The sequence below is a fragment of the Chelonia mydas genome, chromosome 10, assembly GCF_015237465.2.
Source record: "Chelonia mydas isolate rCheMyd1 chromosome 10, rCheMyd1.pri.v2, whole genome shotgun sequence".
NCBI lineage: Eukaryota > Metazoa > Chordata > Testudines > Cheloniidae > Chelonia > Chelonia mydas.
This window is the reverse complement of record NC_051250.2, coordinates 53,683,928-53,700,916: the sequence shown is the minus strand read 5'-3', so window position 1 is coordinate 53,700,916 and position 16,989 is coordinate 53,683,928. Positions and strand designations below refer to the sequence as shown.

The following is a 16,989-nucleotide window of genomic DNA, read 5'->3' as shown; positions in this document are numbered from 1 at the left end:
GCATGCTCCTGCATATAGAATTGGGATGTGTGGAGTGGGGAGAGAGTTTAGAGCTCAGCTAGGCCCTCAGCTCCCAGGCCCCTAAGGAGTCCACTCACCCAAGGAAAAGCTTTTTTGGGTGTGGTGGTGGAGGGAGGGAAGTAGTCACACTTATTTGAGTCCTGCCTCTGCTGCTGTTGCCCTTTCTGCCTCTGTTATGATCCTGGTAAAAAACTTACTTGAGCCACGGCACCTAATTGTTTGAGCTCTGGCACCTCTTTCATTACAAATTAAGCACTGGGGAGGGGAATGAGATGGTGGCCTCTGTGGTTGATTGGTTGGGTAGAAGGTACAGTATTAGCCTATTGGCTCTCAGGTACCCAAGAGAGGGCTTGTAAACACTTTGCCCTGCTCAAAGGCTTATTCTGCACTGAGAAGAAAAGCTCCCCCTCTTTGGGATTAGAAAAGGACTGGGGTTTTTGGTCCTTGCTGTTGGCTCATGCTAGTTACCTTGTTGGGGCTGAGAAGGAATTTTTCCCTCACTGCCAGAATGGACTGGGCAAGGTGGGATTTTTCAGTGTTCTGTAGGTAGCCCAAGGACCCAGTGGGTAGTTTAGCTTGCAAAATTCAGTTTGTTGCAACTTGGCAGGCACCCAGTGCAGGTACTTGTTCAATAAAGGGTCTAGTTCACTGATAAACCAGAATTGGAAGCAGATTAGAAAAAGGTATTTCCTAGAGACGGTGGGTAATGGGGTTGGGGCTTCTAACACCTGGTACGGTGAAGAGACAACCATGTCTTGTCTTCCCTCTTAACCCTCATATGAAGGGAGGGCAATAGGGTCTCAGCAACAGTGCTGCAACCAACATCCCAAAAGAACGGTAGGGGCTGACAGCAGCCCTCCACCAGGTGGAATGGATTACAAAAGAAGGATAGTCTGTGCTGGACAGCTCACAGTTACTTAATAAAGTCATGGCTTTTTAAAACCACATTCTTGTTGTCTTGTCTTTTTTCCTGTGGGGTCAGGGACAAATTATTGAGAAACAAAAAAGATTTTCCCTTCCAACACTCCCCACATACATGAATGCATCACCACTGTAGCACTCCTAGGGGCAGATCCTCAGCTAACAGGATGGGTTTCATGACAACAAATTTCTGCTGGGTCACTAGTTACTTTTTTTTTTTTTTTTAATGTGAGAAGCTGGCATACCATAGATTAACCGTGAATGTAGGCCTCAACTGTTTGCTGAATTAAATTAGAAGAAACCTGTTACAATAGTCAGAGAGAGTGAGCGATTTGAAAATGAAAAATAAATCCTAATGCTTATAATCATGTAATGGAAACCAACTGCTATAACTAAAAATTGTTCCTTGTCTTTCTTTTTTCTTTCTTTTGTTTGAAATACTAATTCAATATCACCTTTTTATGGAGGTGGAATCAAGAGAATAAGACATTTCATGACAAAAGTTACTTCAACAGATGTCGTCTCCAGGACCACCTTTATCATTTAATAATGATCAAGAAGTCAATGACCTAAATGATGGAACTTCCTCTGGACTCACACATCATGGGAAATTAGAAATGGGAACAGTCTACAACTTCATCTAGCCCACACCTCTCGTAGTTAACGTAGCACTGTCTCTAAAAAAAACTAAATTTAAATACTTCAATTACACCTTAAAATCTACTGAACACAGGCAAAGATAAACTGGACTGAAAAACGTGGAATACAGGGCCCAACCCATCAGCATCTCCATAAAGTTTAGTAACAATGACATAATTTATCTGGTGGCAGATAATTTAGTTCCTACTGCCTGCATAATAAACTTTGATTATCCATAAAGCTATTTGTCCACAAAGGCGGTCAAGTTGCTGCATTTACCTTGAGCAATGTCATCCTGTCTCTGCAGACTTGGTCGTTCAGACTTGTTCACCTGTTGGGGTGGCTCTCTTTCCTGCTGCTTGTAGTACTTCCCTTCATTAAACACCTGTGGCAGGTTAGCTGTGTGTACCTGTCGGAGCTGCTCATAGTCACTCAGAGCAGCGGTCAAATCCCAGTTTTTGCCTGCCAAAAGGTGGAAGGTAATATTCTGTTAACAGTTTATAGCTATGTCTGATATGACTAACAAAACTGCCATTCATTTTAGGGACATGGCTCATATAGTTGAAAATGAATATAACTCGGAATAAAACATTAGAGAATGAATAGATATTTTTCTTTTAAAAACAACAATAATTGGGGAACCAACAAACCATGTGCACTTCTGAAGATACACAGATAGATATGATCACTTCACCGGCTGCTGAATATTGCACTCTTTTTGCTTATGTTGTCTATCTAGTTAAGGCTTGATCCCACAAATAACACTCAGCCTTCTTACTGCAATTATTTTGTTTCCAGGATAAGGCCTTTAGACCATAGTCCTTAGGGAGCAACTTGTCCACAAAGTGCCTACCATCATTTAGGGTTACTCAACCTCTCTCTCTCTCTCATTTGGTATATAAACCCATCCATTGTATCACATATGGCACATTGTTCATTTATTCAATATACTTTATGGTCAAAGAAAGTCACATTTAAAGGAGGCTTTTGTATATAGTTTGCTATGTAAACTAGTACAATTTCTGCTGAAGGGAGTGAAAGATCACACACTGAGTATGATTTAATTAAGAGCTAACAGTATTTATTTAAAACATCTGTTAAATTTTTGTTAACTTTAATTTCATGGATCAACTCCAATAAAAGCTCTTACCCATCCCCAACTGAGTTATCATTATGAACTTTAAACTGTTTTGTCTTAATTTGATATTGTTAACTGGAACTGCTCAGATATTCAAATGAGTCCTTAACCGTGGAAAAGAACACATCTGCCTTTTATCATTCTATTCTTTGATGTACGACTAATAAAACAATTGCAACAATAAAATGTTAATTATAACATCACTCAGTCTTAATTGTTCAGATCTACATCAGACTTTTGTTCTCTATATTACTTTGAGGAAAGCCATTTTAAAACACTCACTGCCCACACTATCACAAGGATTTAAAAAAAAAAAAAAGATCAGCCAGCATTTTAATTATGAAACATGCAACAAAAGCTACTTCAGCAAAACCAGTTACTTAAACAGAAATTCTCTCTTTCTTTTTAAGCAACAGAGCAGGGCATACAATAAACAAACTTGATCAGTCCAGAGCACAGGGTTTTGTTAATTCCAATAAGAACTAGTGTGCAAAATCAGCAGCATACATTATATGTGCCTTACGAGTGACTAGTTATGCAGTGCGTCTGTCACATGCCATAAGCAAAGCAAACATGCTTATATTAAGCCCTAACAATCAGGCAGTATTTTTTTCTAAGACTGTCCCAATGGGGCCAAAGTGGTGTTTTTGCCACACAGATAAAAGTTTAGCACTCAATTGTATTTCTTGAGATGTAAAGCACACTCAGCGTTGCTAACCCTCGCCATTGGAAAATAATGAGTCAGACCCCCCAAAATCATGAGGATTCTTTTTTAAATAAATGTGGCTTCTCTTTATTTCCCTTCCAGTTTCTGAGCCTTGAAGGTGCTCTCAGGTCACACATCTTGTTGACAGTGGGGACCCCAGCAGCTCAGCTGAAAAAAAAAAATAATAAAAAAAAAATCCTGACATTCCAGAGTTCTCTCGTGAGATCATGAGTCAGGCTTACTTTTACTTAGAAATCATGTCTCTCCTGATTAATCTGAGAGAGTTGGCAGGGCTGCACATTACAAACAGCATTCTAGCCCTGCATTCCTAGCATATCCCAAACTCCTGATGAAGTTAGCAGGAGTGTGGAAGGAATGCAGGAGCCAACCTATTTTCCTAATAATCTCTTCTCAAGGCCTCTGAAGGTCTGCTTTTACACTATGACAGAATCCAATCACCTTCTTTGGGAGTTTTGCCACAATAAATGCGGAGTGTGGTCTTTGGGACTTGCTCAAAGTGCACTGCATTGTAATTCTGAATTGTGTAGAGTTACGCCCTACCTACTGCAGACTTGGAATTACAGAAAAAAAATCACTTACAAAGAAGAAACTCGTTTCTTTCTTTTCAAATCTCCTCAGTACACCTGGACATCTGTAGCTGCTTCCCACATGAGACAGCCAGTCAGCAGCAAAACATGACATCTTAAAGCAGCTCTGACACAGGCAAAGATCATTAGTTTATTTTTTTTTCTATTTCCTGCAGTCCCTAGGCATCTGAATGCAGGCAAATCCTCAACCAAGAGTGTATGCCAAGAGGCCCTCCAGATCAATGAAGTGGTGATTCAGGATCTTAGCCAGCCTCAATGGCTGGCATAGGCTTTTTCAATCACTCCTTCAGCATATAAATCCTTCCCACAAATCCACCCCATGGCAGCTGTGTAACTGCACTCCCTCTGTGTGGGAACTGCAATAATGTTCCATAAGCCACCCTGTAGTAGTGATTGAATCGAGAAAAAAGTACTGACCATAATCAACACAATAATCTCTCTCACTGCCTTGGTCTAAAAGAGACTTTCTTCTTTTCAATTGCCTTTTTCCTGCCAGGAAAATACAATAATAGATGTTCTACTTTCCCTGTCACCCATGAACAAAAGCAGAAAGCCAGAAGTGACAAAAAGGAAGAAGTAGGAGAGCATGAGAGAGGATGTGGGAGAAAATGAGCCAGAGATGTAGATGAGAGTGAGGTTATGTACAGTTTTGAAGGTAAGAAGTGGGAATTTGAATGTAATGCAGTAACGGGCAGGTAAATGTAAAAAGATCCAGTGAGAAGGGTGATCTGATTGGAACAGCAGTAAAGGACTGTAGCAGTAGTGGACAGACAGAGACCAAAGACGTTACAATATCAAGACAAGACAAAAGATTTTTGCAGTGGGGATAATAAGGAAAGAGGATCAATTTTGATCATGTTAAAGAGGAACATGCTGTAGGATTAATCAAGAAACCAAGCGGGACTGATGGAGAGACAAGAGTTAGAGGACTTGTCTGTAATGCAAAGTTTTATCCTCCTCATTCTCTTTGAGACTTAACCCTTATAATTTGAGAGCTAATGGCTTTTTTTCCTTCTCACTTCAGCAACGTCTAATTGCTATTAGCTGACATGATACCGACCTTGATATCTGGTCTACACTGACTGCTAAGACATGACAAAATGTTATGTTTGAAAAAGATGGTAGACAAACCTGCATGCAAGTGTGATCTTGGGACATATACGAGGCTGTTAGCTGTTAATGGACGTAGACAAGGGAGACGGTGAAGAGGGAAGAACTCCATTTTGTGGAGAAACAGGGTGTAATGGTGGGGAACATCCAGGAGATGCCTGAGACAGAAAAGGAGATGTGAGAGTGAAGAGAGGAATGGAGCTTGAGGGTCAGGTATTAGATTTGGAAATCATCCATATGCAGATGGTAACAGAAGCCAGAGGAGCAGATGAGACCAGGAAACTAAGGACGAAACACTGAGGGATACTAATGGAGATGGATCCGATGAAGTGAGCTGTAGCTCACGAAAGCTTATGCTCAAATAAATTGGTTAGTCTCTAAGGTGCCACAAGTCCTCCTTTTCTTTTTGCGAATACAGACTAACACGGCTGTTACTCTGAAACCTGTAAAGAAGATGGGAGAATGAGATGTGATTTAAGGTGGTGCTGAAGGGGAAGTAAAGAGAGGAGAAATGAGAGTGATCAGTAGCGTCAAAGGCAATAGATATTCTTGAAATCTAAGTTCCCTTTTGATTTAGCTATGAGAGAGTTCATTAGTCACCTTGGTGAGGGAGAAAGATTAGAGGGGATCAAAGAGCATGTTTAATGATTTTCCACACAAAAGTAAAGGGAGAGTTGTTGGAGAGGCAGGAGCATTAACAGTATTTTCTCCATTAGAAACAATATAATTTAGGGTATACAGTGTACTACTGTAGTTCAGATTTTGATGAATAAATCCATACCGATTGGTGTGGACTTCCAAGCACTTGATAAAACTTGAAAGACTGCTTTGTCATCTCAGACAAAAGAACTGATGTTATAATTGAGAGTATAAAAACAAACTATTTCAAATCAGTCTTTTTGGATAGTTTCCAGATGCTGCTCATGTTACTTGTTTACACCACCTATTAATCTGGTTTTTGAAATGGCTACTCTTTAGGCTACTCTTACGAAAAGCATTCTGACACTGAATGATGCATAGTGTTGAATAGCTGGCTTTTATGGAAGCAGTGGAGGACACTGTGCAAAGAATACAATTGTGTGGGACAAAACACTGCGTGAAAGCTGGTGTGTTATTTAACAGTAACTCCGCAAAGTTCTATCACAGTTCTATTAATAGCAGTTCATCAGATACAGCAGCACGTAAGTGTATCTTGAACATGAAGGATGTAGGGGTGTCAGCTTAAGCAACACTCCATGAAAAAATATGCACTGAGCTTGTGACAGTTGCAGATGAGCTGTAATCATTAACACCAACTTGCAAATAATCTACTTTTGGATTTCTGTGACACAGCTGAATGTGTCAGAATGTGTCACAAATGGCCAAAAAGTTTTTCTAAAGCCTATAGGGGAGGAAAACCACTTCTGGGTATCCTTGTTTCAGCAAATGAGACATAGAATTTGTAAGATCAGTGATGTGTTCCCACAATGTTAACAGAGGGCTCCCTCAAAATATGTTTCTGTGCCAGCCAGCAACACATAAGACATTCTCTGGATAGAATACTCTTCCCCATCAAAAATTTCAATCAGTTCCATGCTGCACCTCACCCCTGCTTCACAATCCTATTAACAAGTCTGCTATAGCCCCCCTCGATGAGGAAACTGAGGTACAGACATGCACTCACTGTTTTATTGTTTTGTATAATTGGTACTCTCCTGATCCAGCACAAAAGAGTACATGTGGGTTAACAGCTGCAGAACTGCTTTGTGCCCCTGAGAGAGGTAAACTGTAACCAGAAGCTTCACACTGTTAGGGGTGGAGTTCTGGAAGAGGGGGATGTTTAAGTACCAGAGAGTCTGAAGGGTCAGTGCTGCACTGACGGGGGCTAAGCAGCTGGACAATGGGTTCCAATACTCATAGGGGTTGCCAGATAGGAGGTCTGTGCCCTGAGGGTGGGGTTAGAACCCCTGAGATTGTGGCAAGGTCTGGACTCTGTTCAGGCTCCAGAAGCTTGAAACACCCTAGGGACCTAGAACACAGAGGCTTGGATTTCCCTCATAGTAGTCCTAATGGGTGGCTAAGAATGGATCTGTGACAGAGCTCACATTAAAAATCATAGGATTGTTTCAGCAAGGTCACTCTGTCCCTCTTATTGTATCTTCAGTTCCCTGAATCACAGCTTCTCTAAACAAATGCCAAGCAGACATGTTGCCCAAACACTAAAAATCTTATCATACTTTACTGAACTCAGGCCTATTACTATTGTATGCTTTAGACTTGAAAGACAAACCGTTTAAATCCATCTCTACAATCAAATATAGTGAATCATTTTAGTATACTAAATTTAATTAAGTTTTACGACTTGCAAAGTTGGGTGAGAAATGAATTATCTTGGTCAAGAGAAATAATGCTATTACTGAACTGTTATTGAGAAAACACCTGCATGAGATACCTGCGTTAGCCGGTGTAAAAGTTAACAGGACTGAAAGGTGTGGGTTATAAAACCATTAGGGAGATTACTGCAACTTTACTACCATTCGTAAAGTTCGTTTATTTCTGTGCCTTCGCTTACTTAACAGTTAGGGGTCTGAATTCCCAAATAGTTCAGTAAAGATTAGGCGCCAACAGTCTCTGGATTCATATACAAGTGTCCATGGTTGCCAGGAGGCAGAACTGGTGTTTGTTAGAGAGGAGTATATGGAAAAATGCAACAAATAAAGCAGAGTATAGGATAGAAAATATACTCTCTGACAAAAATTTGTTTCTGAATTAATTAGTGTCAGATAGCAGGCACATAGATCAAAGGGAAAATTAAAAATAAAGCCAGGTACAGGTGTAGGCGAGAATGTCTCTCCTAAATAACACTGTCTGAATGAAATAACAGGAAGCTCTGTCAATCAGAGTAAAAACAGAAGGCAGAGATAAAGCAATATATAATTACACAATAGAAAGGAAATCCCGTTAAAGTGGATTAGTAAAACAAGGTAGTGTCTGAGTAGCTTACTTGTATTGTGTTAGGAAAGAGTCTGGTAATGTACAGTATTTTATCACAATATGTAGAGATGAATAAACTGGGCAAAATAAAATAAAATCCCAACTAATGCCCAAGACTAGAACCAAGGCCAAACTGACTCTGAATTCTGAGGTTGGAAAAACTTTGCTTAGCTATTTTTCTAAATTCATTTAAAATTAAAAACTACATTGTGCATGTTGTGTGTGCATGTGTTGTGTGAGAGATCCTCTAACCCTGTTTGGAACGACTGGTCCTCTTCCAATAAGAAGGAAAATTTCTTTAAAAACCCCAAGCACTTTTCCTCTATTGGCATTTGTCCCCATGCTGATGTTTCCAAAGGAGGAACAAAGTTGGGCTCAAGATCTACCCCAGGTGTATTTCAGGTAGGGCTGTCGAGTAATCACAGTTTACTCATGGGATTAACTAAAAAAAATTAATCATGAATTAAAAAAATTAATCACACTTAATCAGTTTTAATTGCACTGTTAAACAATAGAACATCAATTGAAATTTATTAAATATTTTGGATGTTTTTCTACATTTTCATATGTATTGTATTGTGGTGTAACTGAAATCAAAGTGTATTTTATTTTTGATTACAAATATTTGCACTGTAAAAAGGATAAACAAAAGAAAGTATTTTTCAATTCACCTCATACAAGTACTGTAGTGCAATCTCTTTACCACGAAAGTGCAACTTAGAAATGTAGATAGTTTTTGTTACATAACGGCATTCAAAAACTTTCAGCCTACAAGTCCACTCAGTCCTACTTCTTGTTCAGCCAATCGCTAAGACAAACAAGTTTGTTTACATTTGCAGGAGATCATGCTGCCTGCTTCTTGTTTACAATGTTACCTGAAAGTGAGAACAGGCATTTGTATGGCTGGCACTGCAAGGTATTTACGTGCCAGATAAGCTAAACGTTTGTATGCCTCTTCATTCTTCAGCAATCATTCCAGAGGACACGCATCCATGCTGACGACGCTAGTTAAAAAAAATATTAAAATTTGTGACTGAACTCCTTAGGGGAGAATTGTATGTCCCCTGCTCTGTTTTACCTGCATTCTGCCATATATAGTTATAGCGTAACCCACACACCTCTGGGGTGTGGTGTTCTGTCCCATCTAGTGGCACCGAGACCATTTAGAGAGAGTTAAATGAGTCTGGTCTACAGCCTTAGCTAAGAGCCCATTGGCTTTTAGCTCATGCTGCAGAGGCTTATGCAGTAAGCTCCAGAGGTCCGCAGTTCAACCCCGCTGGCCAACCACCAGCGTCATGTTGGTGTTACAATAGCACTCTCAGATGATGGCCCAGCACATGTTGTTAATTTTAAGAACACTTTCACTGCAGATTTCACAAAATGCAAGGTTTAAGAATCTGCCGTGCCTTCCAAAATCGGAGAGGGACAAGGCGTGGAGCATGCTTTCAGAAGACTTAAGAGCAACACTCTGAACAACACTTAAAAGAGCAACTACAGAACCTGAACCACCAAAAAAGAAAATCACCTTCTGCTGGTGGCATCTGACTCAGATAATGAAAATGAACATGCATCAGTTTGCACTGCTTTGGAATGTTATTGAGCAGAACGTGTCACCAGCATGGATGCATGTCCTCTGGGATGGTGGTTGAAGCATGAAGGGACATGAATTTTTAGTGTATCTGGCATGTAAATATTTTGCAATGTCAGCTATGAACAGTGCCGTGAGAACACCTTTTATCACTTTCAGGTGACATTGTAAACAAGAAGCAGGCAGCATGATCTCCTGCAAATGTAAACAAACTTGTCTGTCTGAGCAATTGGATGAACAAGAAGTAGGATTCAGTGGACTTGCAGGTTCTAAAATTTTACATTGTTTTATTTTTGAATGCAGCTTTTTTTGTACATAATTCTATATTTGTAAGTTCAACTTTCATGATAAAGAGATTGCACTACAGTACTTGTGTTAGGTAAATTGAAAAATACGATTTCTTTTGTTTTTTTATAGTGCAAATACTTGTAATCAAAAATAAATATAAAGTGAGCACTGTACACTTTGTATTCTGTGTTGTAATCGAAATCAATCTATTTGAAAACGTAGAAAAGATCCAAAAATATTTAAATAAATGGTATTCTATTATTAACAGCACGATTAATCACAATTAATTTTTTTAATTGCTTGACAGCCCTAATTTCAGGTGATTAAAGCTGTCTGTCCTCAGAGGCTGGGCTTTTACTGTTTCTTCTTCTAGGCCCCTTCCGGATCTCTCAAGGAGTGGGCTGGTGTTCAAGAATGAATTTCCCAAAAACCTCATCCCTTGGGACCAACTCAACCTGGACGGGAGGTCCCACTAGATCCACCCCTTCCTACTGCATGGGATCCACATGGGCAATAGGTCTATAGTTCCACTGGAGGACACACTGGGAATATCAGAAGAGAACCTAGGGCAGGTCTGCTTCAGAAGTGTTAACAATGAGGAGGGGCCTGGCTCTGAAGGCCCCTTATCGTACTCCCAGAGTCAGTGGTGTCTATGCTGCGTCCAGGTCACTCCTCTCTCAGCCAAAAAGGAAGGAGGGGGGAGGAGGTTCTTAGGCTTTGCATTCAGGAACGGTTGCTGCTGCTGCAGGCTCCAAGCACATAGGTATGATCTTCCACCTGGTATGCTGCCTTTCCAGTATCACTCCCCTCAGAGTGATGGCTTCTCTGGTTGAATGGGATTAAGGTGACCTCAGTGAGAATGGGGTTGAGGTGACCTCAGATGGACCTCAGTGAAGGACCTCACCACCACCCCCGCCTCTCCAGTGAAACTCTAGATAAGAGGAGTGGAGCAGGAGAAACAGATCTTGATCTTTATCCTTGGCATTTTCTGACTTTCTGAGCAGCACTAGCCATGGCAGGATCTCAAAAGGGAAAGCGTAGCTTGGGGAAAGCACCCCAAAAGACAAATGCAGCCTTGGGACACAACTGGGAATTAGATGGTAAATTACTAAGCCAAACTGCTAGTCGAAAATGTGAAATAAAATGTTGGAATTTTCCCTCAGAAAAGCTCTGCAGGAGGGAGATTTGGGATAAGCTGCCCACCTGCCACTGTGGAAGTAGAAATAAACTGGAGGGCACTCCAGTAGGTGGGACATTCTCCTGTTACCAGTGACTGACGGGGTTTGGTTCTGCTCCCAGCTACAAACGGTCTGAAGTATCCATTATAACAGGTCTATGTACTTCGGCGTGATGAAAAACGTACAGTACTTACATAATGATTTCCCCATAGTCTGAACTAGAATAAATTGTGCTAATAGAAAAGTCAGAGGTTTGCCCATTTTCTATTTTAAAATACCACCACCACTACCTTGGATTTTACATTAAATATTCCCTAATGCAGATGATTTAAAATCCAATCAAACTAAATACTGCAGATTTTAAAAAAATTATAAACTGTGGCTGCACTCTTGGAAGAGTTCCAATGTGACCTTTGACACAGCCTTGATTTGCTTCTTCTAATAAAAATATTTCTAGCTCACTCTGCATTTTAACGAGCTTGTCAGCTTGCAGAGGTGAAATGGAAAAGCAGTAGAGTTTTGCACTTTGACATTTAAAGCTTTGCTTTAGGAACCCTACATATTACAACCTTTGGGGGAAAAAGCACACTCATTCTTCAGAAATGCAGTCCTAAGCTTTTCAGTGGTTACCACTGTACCTTTCCCTTATTATTCTGAAATATAAAAATAGCCCACATATAAGGAATGTAAAATATTTATCCACTTCATTTGTCATGTATTATTCCCCCTGGAGAAATTTCAGAATGGATTGTGTTTTAAGGAGAGGCGGAGAGAGACAAACACCTACAGACTTCCTAACAGTATAGCATGTGAGTAGCCCCATTCAAGTCAATGAAACTTTTCACATGCTTAAAAGTTAAGCACAGGCCTTTCTGGATCAGAGCCAGTGTTCTAGCTCTGGAGATGTTGCACGCAAGGCTGTACACATATGTAATTAATAATTATAATATCTCGCTCTTATATAGCACTTTTCATCCAGCAGGCAGTGTATGCTGGGCGGGAGGGACGCAAAGAATGGAGGGGAACATGAATGATAGGGGTTCAACTGCAGCAATATTTTTAGTTAGGTGTTCCCCCATCGCTAAAGTAGCTCACTCTGGCTATTATGAGTAATGAATTCATTGTATTTTCACTTCTTAAAAGAGCTAGTATACAATTACCCAAACAAGACTGGGGACCCCTATTTTTAATTAGCAACAATAGGAATAATGCAACTATAAAATCACACACACAGCTTTCAAAATTCAGCCTACTCCAAAATGTTGAAGAGGCACTTGAAAGATCACTAACAATACTTGATTTAGCTGTAAACACCACACTGCAGAGTATGTAATTTGAGATGCAGAATTGGGGAAGATCTAAGTAATACTGACTACAGTGGAGGCAGATTTGTAACAACATCCATGCAGAATTTCAACAAAGGAAATTAAACAGAAGAGCAGGAAATTTTGGCTAAAACTATGTAGGATGAAAGTATATAAGAAAAGGTCACAGAGGGGTGAGAAGAAATTATTTAACAAATTACAGAATTATACTGTCTGCACTAGTTGAGTGAGTACTATTTACTACAGGTGGTAAAAAAAGAGACCCAGTATGAATGAACATGAAGTTTCAAAAAAGCAATAAAGAAGCATATGCAAAGTGCTACACATCACATAGAGAAGACAGCTAGGAACTGATTACAGAATGAAGTGCATAAGAGTATAACAATAATAAACAGAAGCATAAAGAGAAAAGGACATCAAACAAGAGGCTAAGCCAAAAGGTATTTCAGGCCTACAAGGAACAAAAAGGTCAGAGGAAGAGACTGTCATGTTGGAAAACAATGCTTATAAAAAGAGAAATTTGCGGGGGGGGGGGGGGGGGGGGGCAATAAAGCAATACAGTTAAAATTGGCACAGAATTTGCTTTTTAATTTGTTCTCTAATTAGAGTTAGAACAAAAGGTAAAACTGGGGATTCCAATTTTTGGATGAATTCCTAGAGCTTTCATCATAGAATCATAGAATATCAGGGTTGGAAGGGACCTCAGGAGGTCATCTAGTCCAACCCCCTGCTCAAAGCAGGACCGATCCCTGACTAAATCATCCCAGCCAGGGCTTTGTCAAGCCTGACCTTAAAAACTTCTAGGGAAGGAGATTTCACCACCTCACTAGATAACGCATTCCAGTGTTTCACCACCCTCATAGTGAAAAAGTTTTTCCTAATATCCAACCTAAATCTCCCCCACTGCAACTTGAGACCATTACTCCTTGTTCTGTCATCTGCTACCACTGAGAACAGTTTAGAGACATCCTCTTTGGAACCGCCTTTCAGGTAGTTGAAAGCAGCTATCAAATCCCCCCTCATTCTTCTCTTCTGAAGACTAAACATCCCCAGTTCCCTCAGCCTCTCCTCATAAGTCATGTGTTCCAGTCCCCTAATCATTTTTGTTGCCCTCCGCTGGACTCTTTCCAATTTTTCCACATCCTTCTTGTAGCGTGGGGCCCAAAACTGGACACAGTACTCCAGATGAGGCCTCACCAATGTCGAATAGAGGGGAACGATCACGTCCCTCAATCTGCTGGCAATGCCCCCACATATACATCCCAAAATGCCACTGGCCTTCTTGGCAACAAGGGCACACTGTTGACTCATATCCAACTTCTCGTCCACTGTAACCCCTAGGTCCTTTTCTGCAGAACTGCTGCCGAGCCATTCGGTCCCTAGTCTGTAGTGGTGCATTGGATTCTTCCGTCCTAAGTGCAGGACTCTGCACTTGTCCTTGTTCAACCTCATCACGAGACAATCTTCAATTAAAGATTAATCTTTAATTCTTGGAGACTCCAGGACTGTCCTGGACGCTTGGTAAAACACAGGCTGTCGTAGCATTTCACAGTTCTTTTAAAGGTATGGTTCAAACTGGACAGCAGTGAGTGGAGCCAATCCAGCTTCCATTTTGGGAAAGGGGAACAGGGAATGACAGAATCTTTGTTTAAATATTTTTGTCTTTGTTTATATTTGTATATTTAATAGATGAGTGATTAGATCCCATTTCTGCAATGAGTTCAGAGTGAGCATCCACCTGCACAGAGCCCCCTAAAGTCAACAGGGCTTTTCAGGGCAGAAGGATCTGCTTGCACAGAGCTCATTGCAGGGCTGGGGCCTAACAGAACTAAAATTTAGATAATTATGTGAATACTGTCGCTGTAGGAAATGTTTCACATATTCTCATGACCTAACAAAGAATTCTGGAAAAAACTAAACCATGTGAAAGGCCATCATATTTAAGTCTGAGGTTATTTTAAAAAGATATACTGTAGGGAGCGGAAATACAACCGCCCTTTTCCCCTTCCCCACCCCCACCAGTGCATTAGAGTCCACAAGCTACATGCTGTTGATATGGACCCTTAGTTATTAAACTCTTTGGTCCATATTTTTGTTTGAGAAAAACCTTACTGTAAAACCTTACACTCCCAGTGTGTGTTACAATAAATCACAACAACCATGTCCAGATGCCAGAAATAAATCATTGCAAAAAGCAAACAAGCCCCCTCAGCTCTTCCCCTGCAATATCAGTAATGGTCCTGCTGTCAGCTAAAACTCATCACAGTTCTACACCATCGCAAACATTTTAATTCCTGCAAAACGTATAGTAGCAACATCTCCTGTGAGAAACCAACATGTGATGTCACTCTGTATATTAAGAAATCCACTGAATGACAACTGTCCCCATAAATATCTGTAAAACCTCAGCATGCTGCTAGGAGGGGTGCACATTGTTCTAGCCTATTAAACTGACCCAACACTAAATGAGTCTACAATGTATCTCAATATCTAATCAATAAAACAGACACAGGCATTTAGGGCAGAAAACTTTTGGTTCATCTAATTCTCCCCTTTAAGAATGACAAGCCCACCTGAAAGAAGGTATAACCACAGAGATTTATGGGTCACCAGCTAGCTATCCATCCTGAATGCCTTCAGAATTATGTTTGGTAAGCCATACAGTATATCTTTAAAAATAGTTAAATAGCTGCCCCTGGAACCTGAACGACTATAAAGGTTCTTGTGTCAGCCATCACTTTAGATTTTCAGCACCTTCCTAGAATTAAAAACAAAACAATATCAATCTACTTGCCAAGCAGGTAGGAGTAAGTTATGTGGTTAGATTGTTGGGTGTTGTGTGTGTGTATGCCTGCATGCATGTAAGAGGAACTACATATGTATAAAAGGAAAGTCAAGACAAAGAGCTGAATTTTACATTTTTTTCTGAACATGGCAAGTCCTACTGAGGCCTGAGAAAGTTTCATAGCCTAGGTCCAGCTGTAAGAGTTCTGTCTCCTGCACCCATGAATCTTTTTCTAAGTCACCAGCTGGATGCCAGGAGAATGTAGCTGTTATGGGAAGTCACAGTCACAGAGGACAAGAGGCGAACTCCCAGATAGAAAAGAACAATCCCATGAATAGTTGCTAATATTAAGGTAATGACTATAAACTGGACTCTGTATTCATTGCAGAGCCAATGCAGGAATGCAGTGCACCAGGCTGAAGGGTCCATGGCAATCTCTTTTGCTAAACGATGTTTTGTACCAGTTGAGGTTTTTCAGGGTGACTTCATTGCTAGGTAAAATGACTTGGCCATTGATTGATTTAACCAAAGGCAAATGCCCTCAGTAGTGGGGGATGTTACAGGAGAGAGAAGTTCTTTGAAGTTCTTCCCTCCTATCAGCATCACCTTAGTCCTGCCTGTTTCCAACCTTAGCCAGCTGCTCTCCATCCAGATGCAAGGCATTGAGAAAGATAAGGCCTGGTGTTATTTACAGATGATGCTGTAGAGCTGAATGTTGTCTTTGTACTACTGGTACTTCAGCTATTAGTGTCAATAGCTCTCTGAAGATCTTGTTGATGTGGATTAATATGGGAGGGAGGACTGTGCTTTGAGAGATTCTGTGGGTTGAGGAACAGTTGTCCAGAACTTACCATCTGAGTTCAGTATTCACAGACTTAAGACAAGAAGGTACATGATGATCATTTTCTCTGACCACCAGAATATCACAGAGCATTGAATTCACCCAGTGATTCTAGTATCTAGCCCAAGAACTTTGTCTAAACTAAAGCACCTTTTAATGAAAGACATTAAAGCCTTATTTTAAAGGTTCCAAGGGATGGTGTATTTACCACACCTTTGGTAATGCCCATGGTTAATTACCCTCAATTTTAAAATGTGTGTCATGTTTCCAGTTTGAACTTTGAAGACATTAACTACCAGCCAGTAGAGCTTATTATGCCTTTGTCTGCTAGACTAAAGAGGCCTTTAGTATCAGATATCTCCCCCATCTAAGTAAATATACACCGTGATCAAATCACCTCTTAACTTTCTCTTTGATAAATTAAATAAATTGCACTCCTTTAGTCTCTCATTGTAGGTGATGTTTCCCAGACCTTGAATCATCCTTCTAGCTCACTGTAGGATGTAAGCCTTTTCAGGGCACTTCTCTGACTACCATTTGGGATTCCCCCCCCATAAGATTGTTTAGAAAGGTAGGTCAGGCACTGGGTGGCAGCTAGTGAAATCACTAGTGTCTGTGATTGTTTCCTCCATTGCATGTTTTAAGGTAGGAGATAGGTTCCCTTTGTGTTGCTAGGAACCTGGAATGTTTTCTCTGCTCTTTTATCACTTCAAGTACTATCCTACTTAAGGGCATATTTCTGCCCTTTTATTCTTTATCTTAATGCTGCTTTTGCTGAGTTGATTTAATTGTTGATGTCGTAAGGAGAAGAGATCTGGCATTATACCTTTACAGTATTGTAAGGGAGACTTTGTAAACCCAATATTCC

The 16,989-nt window shown here is 40.4% G+C and overlaps 1 protein-coding gene across 4 annotated transcripts in view; it reads right to left on the bottom strand.

Annotated features, from left to right (window-relative positions):
* Positions 1 to 16,989, bottom strand: part of OTUD7A (OTU deubiquitinase 7A) — a 246,605-nt gene that overhangs the window by 76,021 nt on the left and 153,595 nt on the right. For all 4 annotated transcript variants that reach the window (XR_006284337.1, XM_043524039.1, XM_037911551.2 and 1 more), the window contains one exon: positions 1,861 to 2,043. Coding sequence is in view for 3 of the 4 variants with exons in the window: in XM_043524039.1 (XP_043379974.1) it covers positions 1,861 to 2,043 (183 nt within the window). In the remaining variant the exon portion in view is untranslated. The remainder of the gene's footprint in view (positions 1 to 1,860; positions 2,044 to 16,989) is intronic.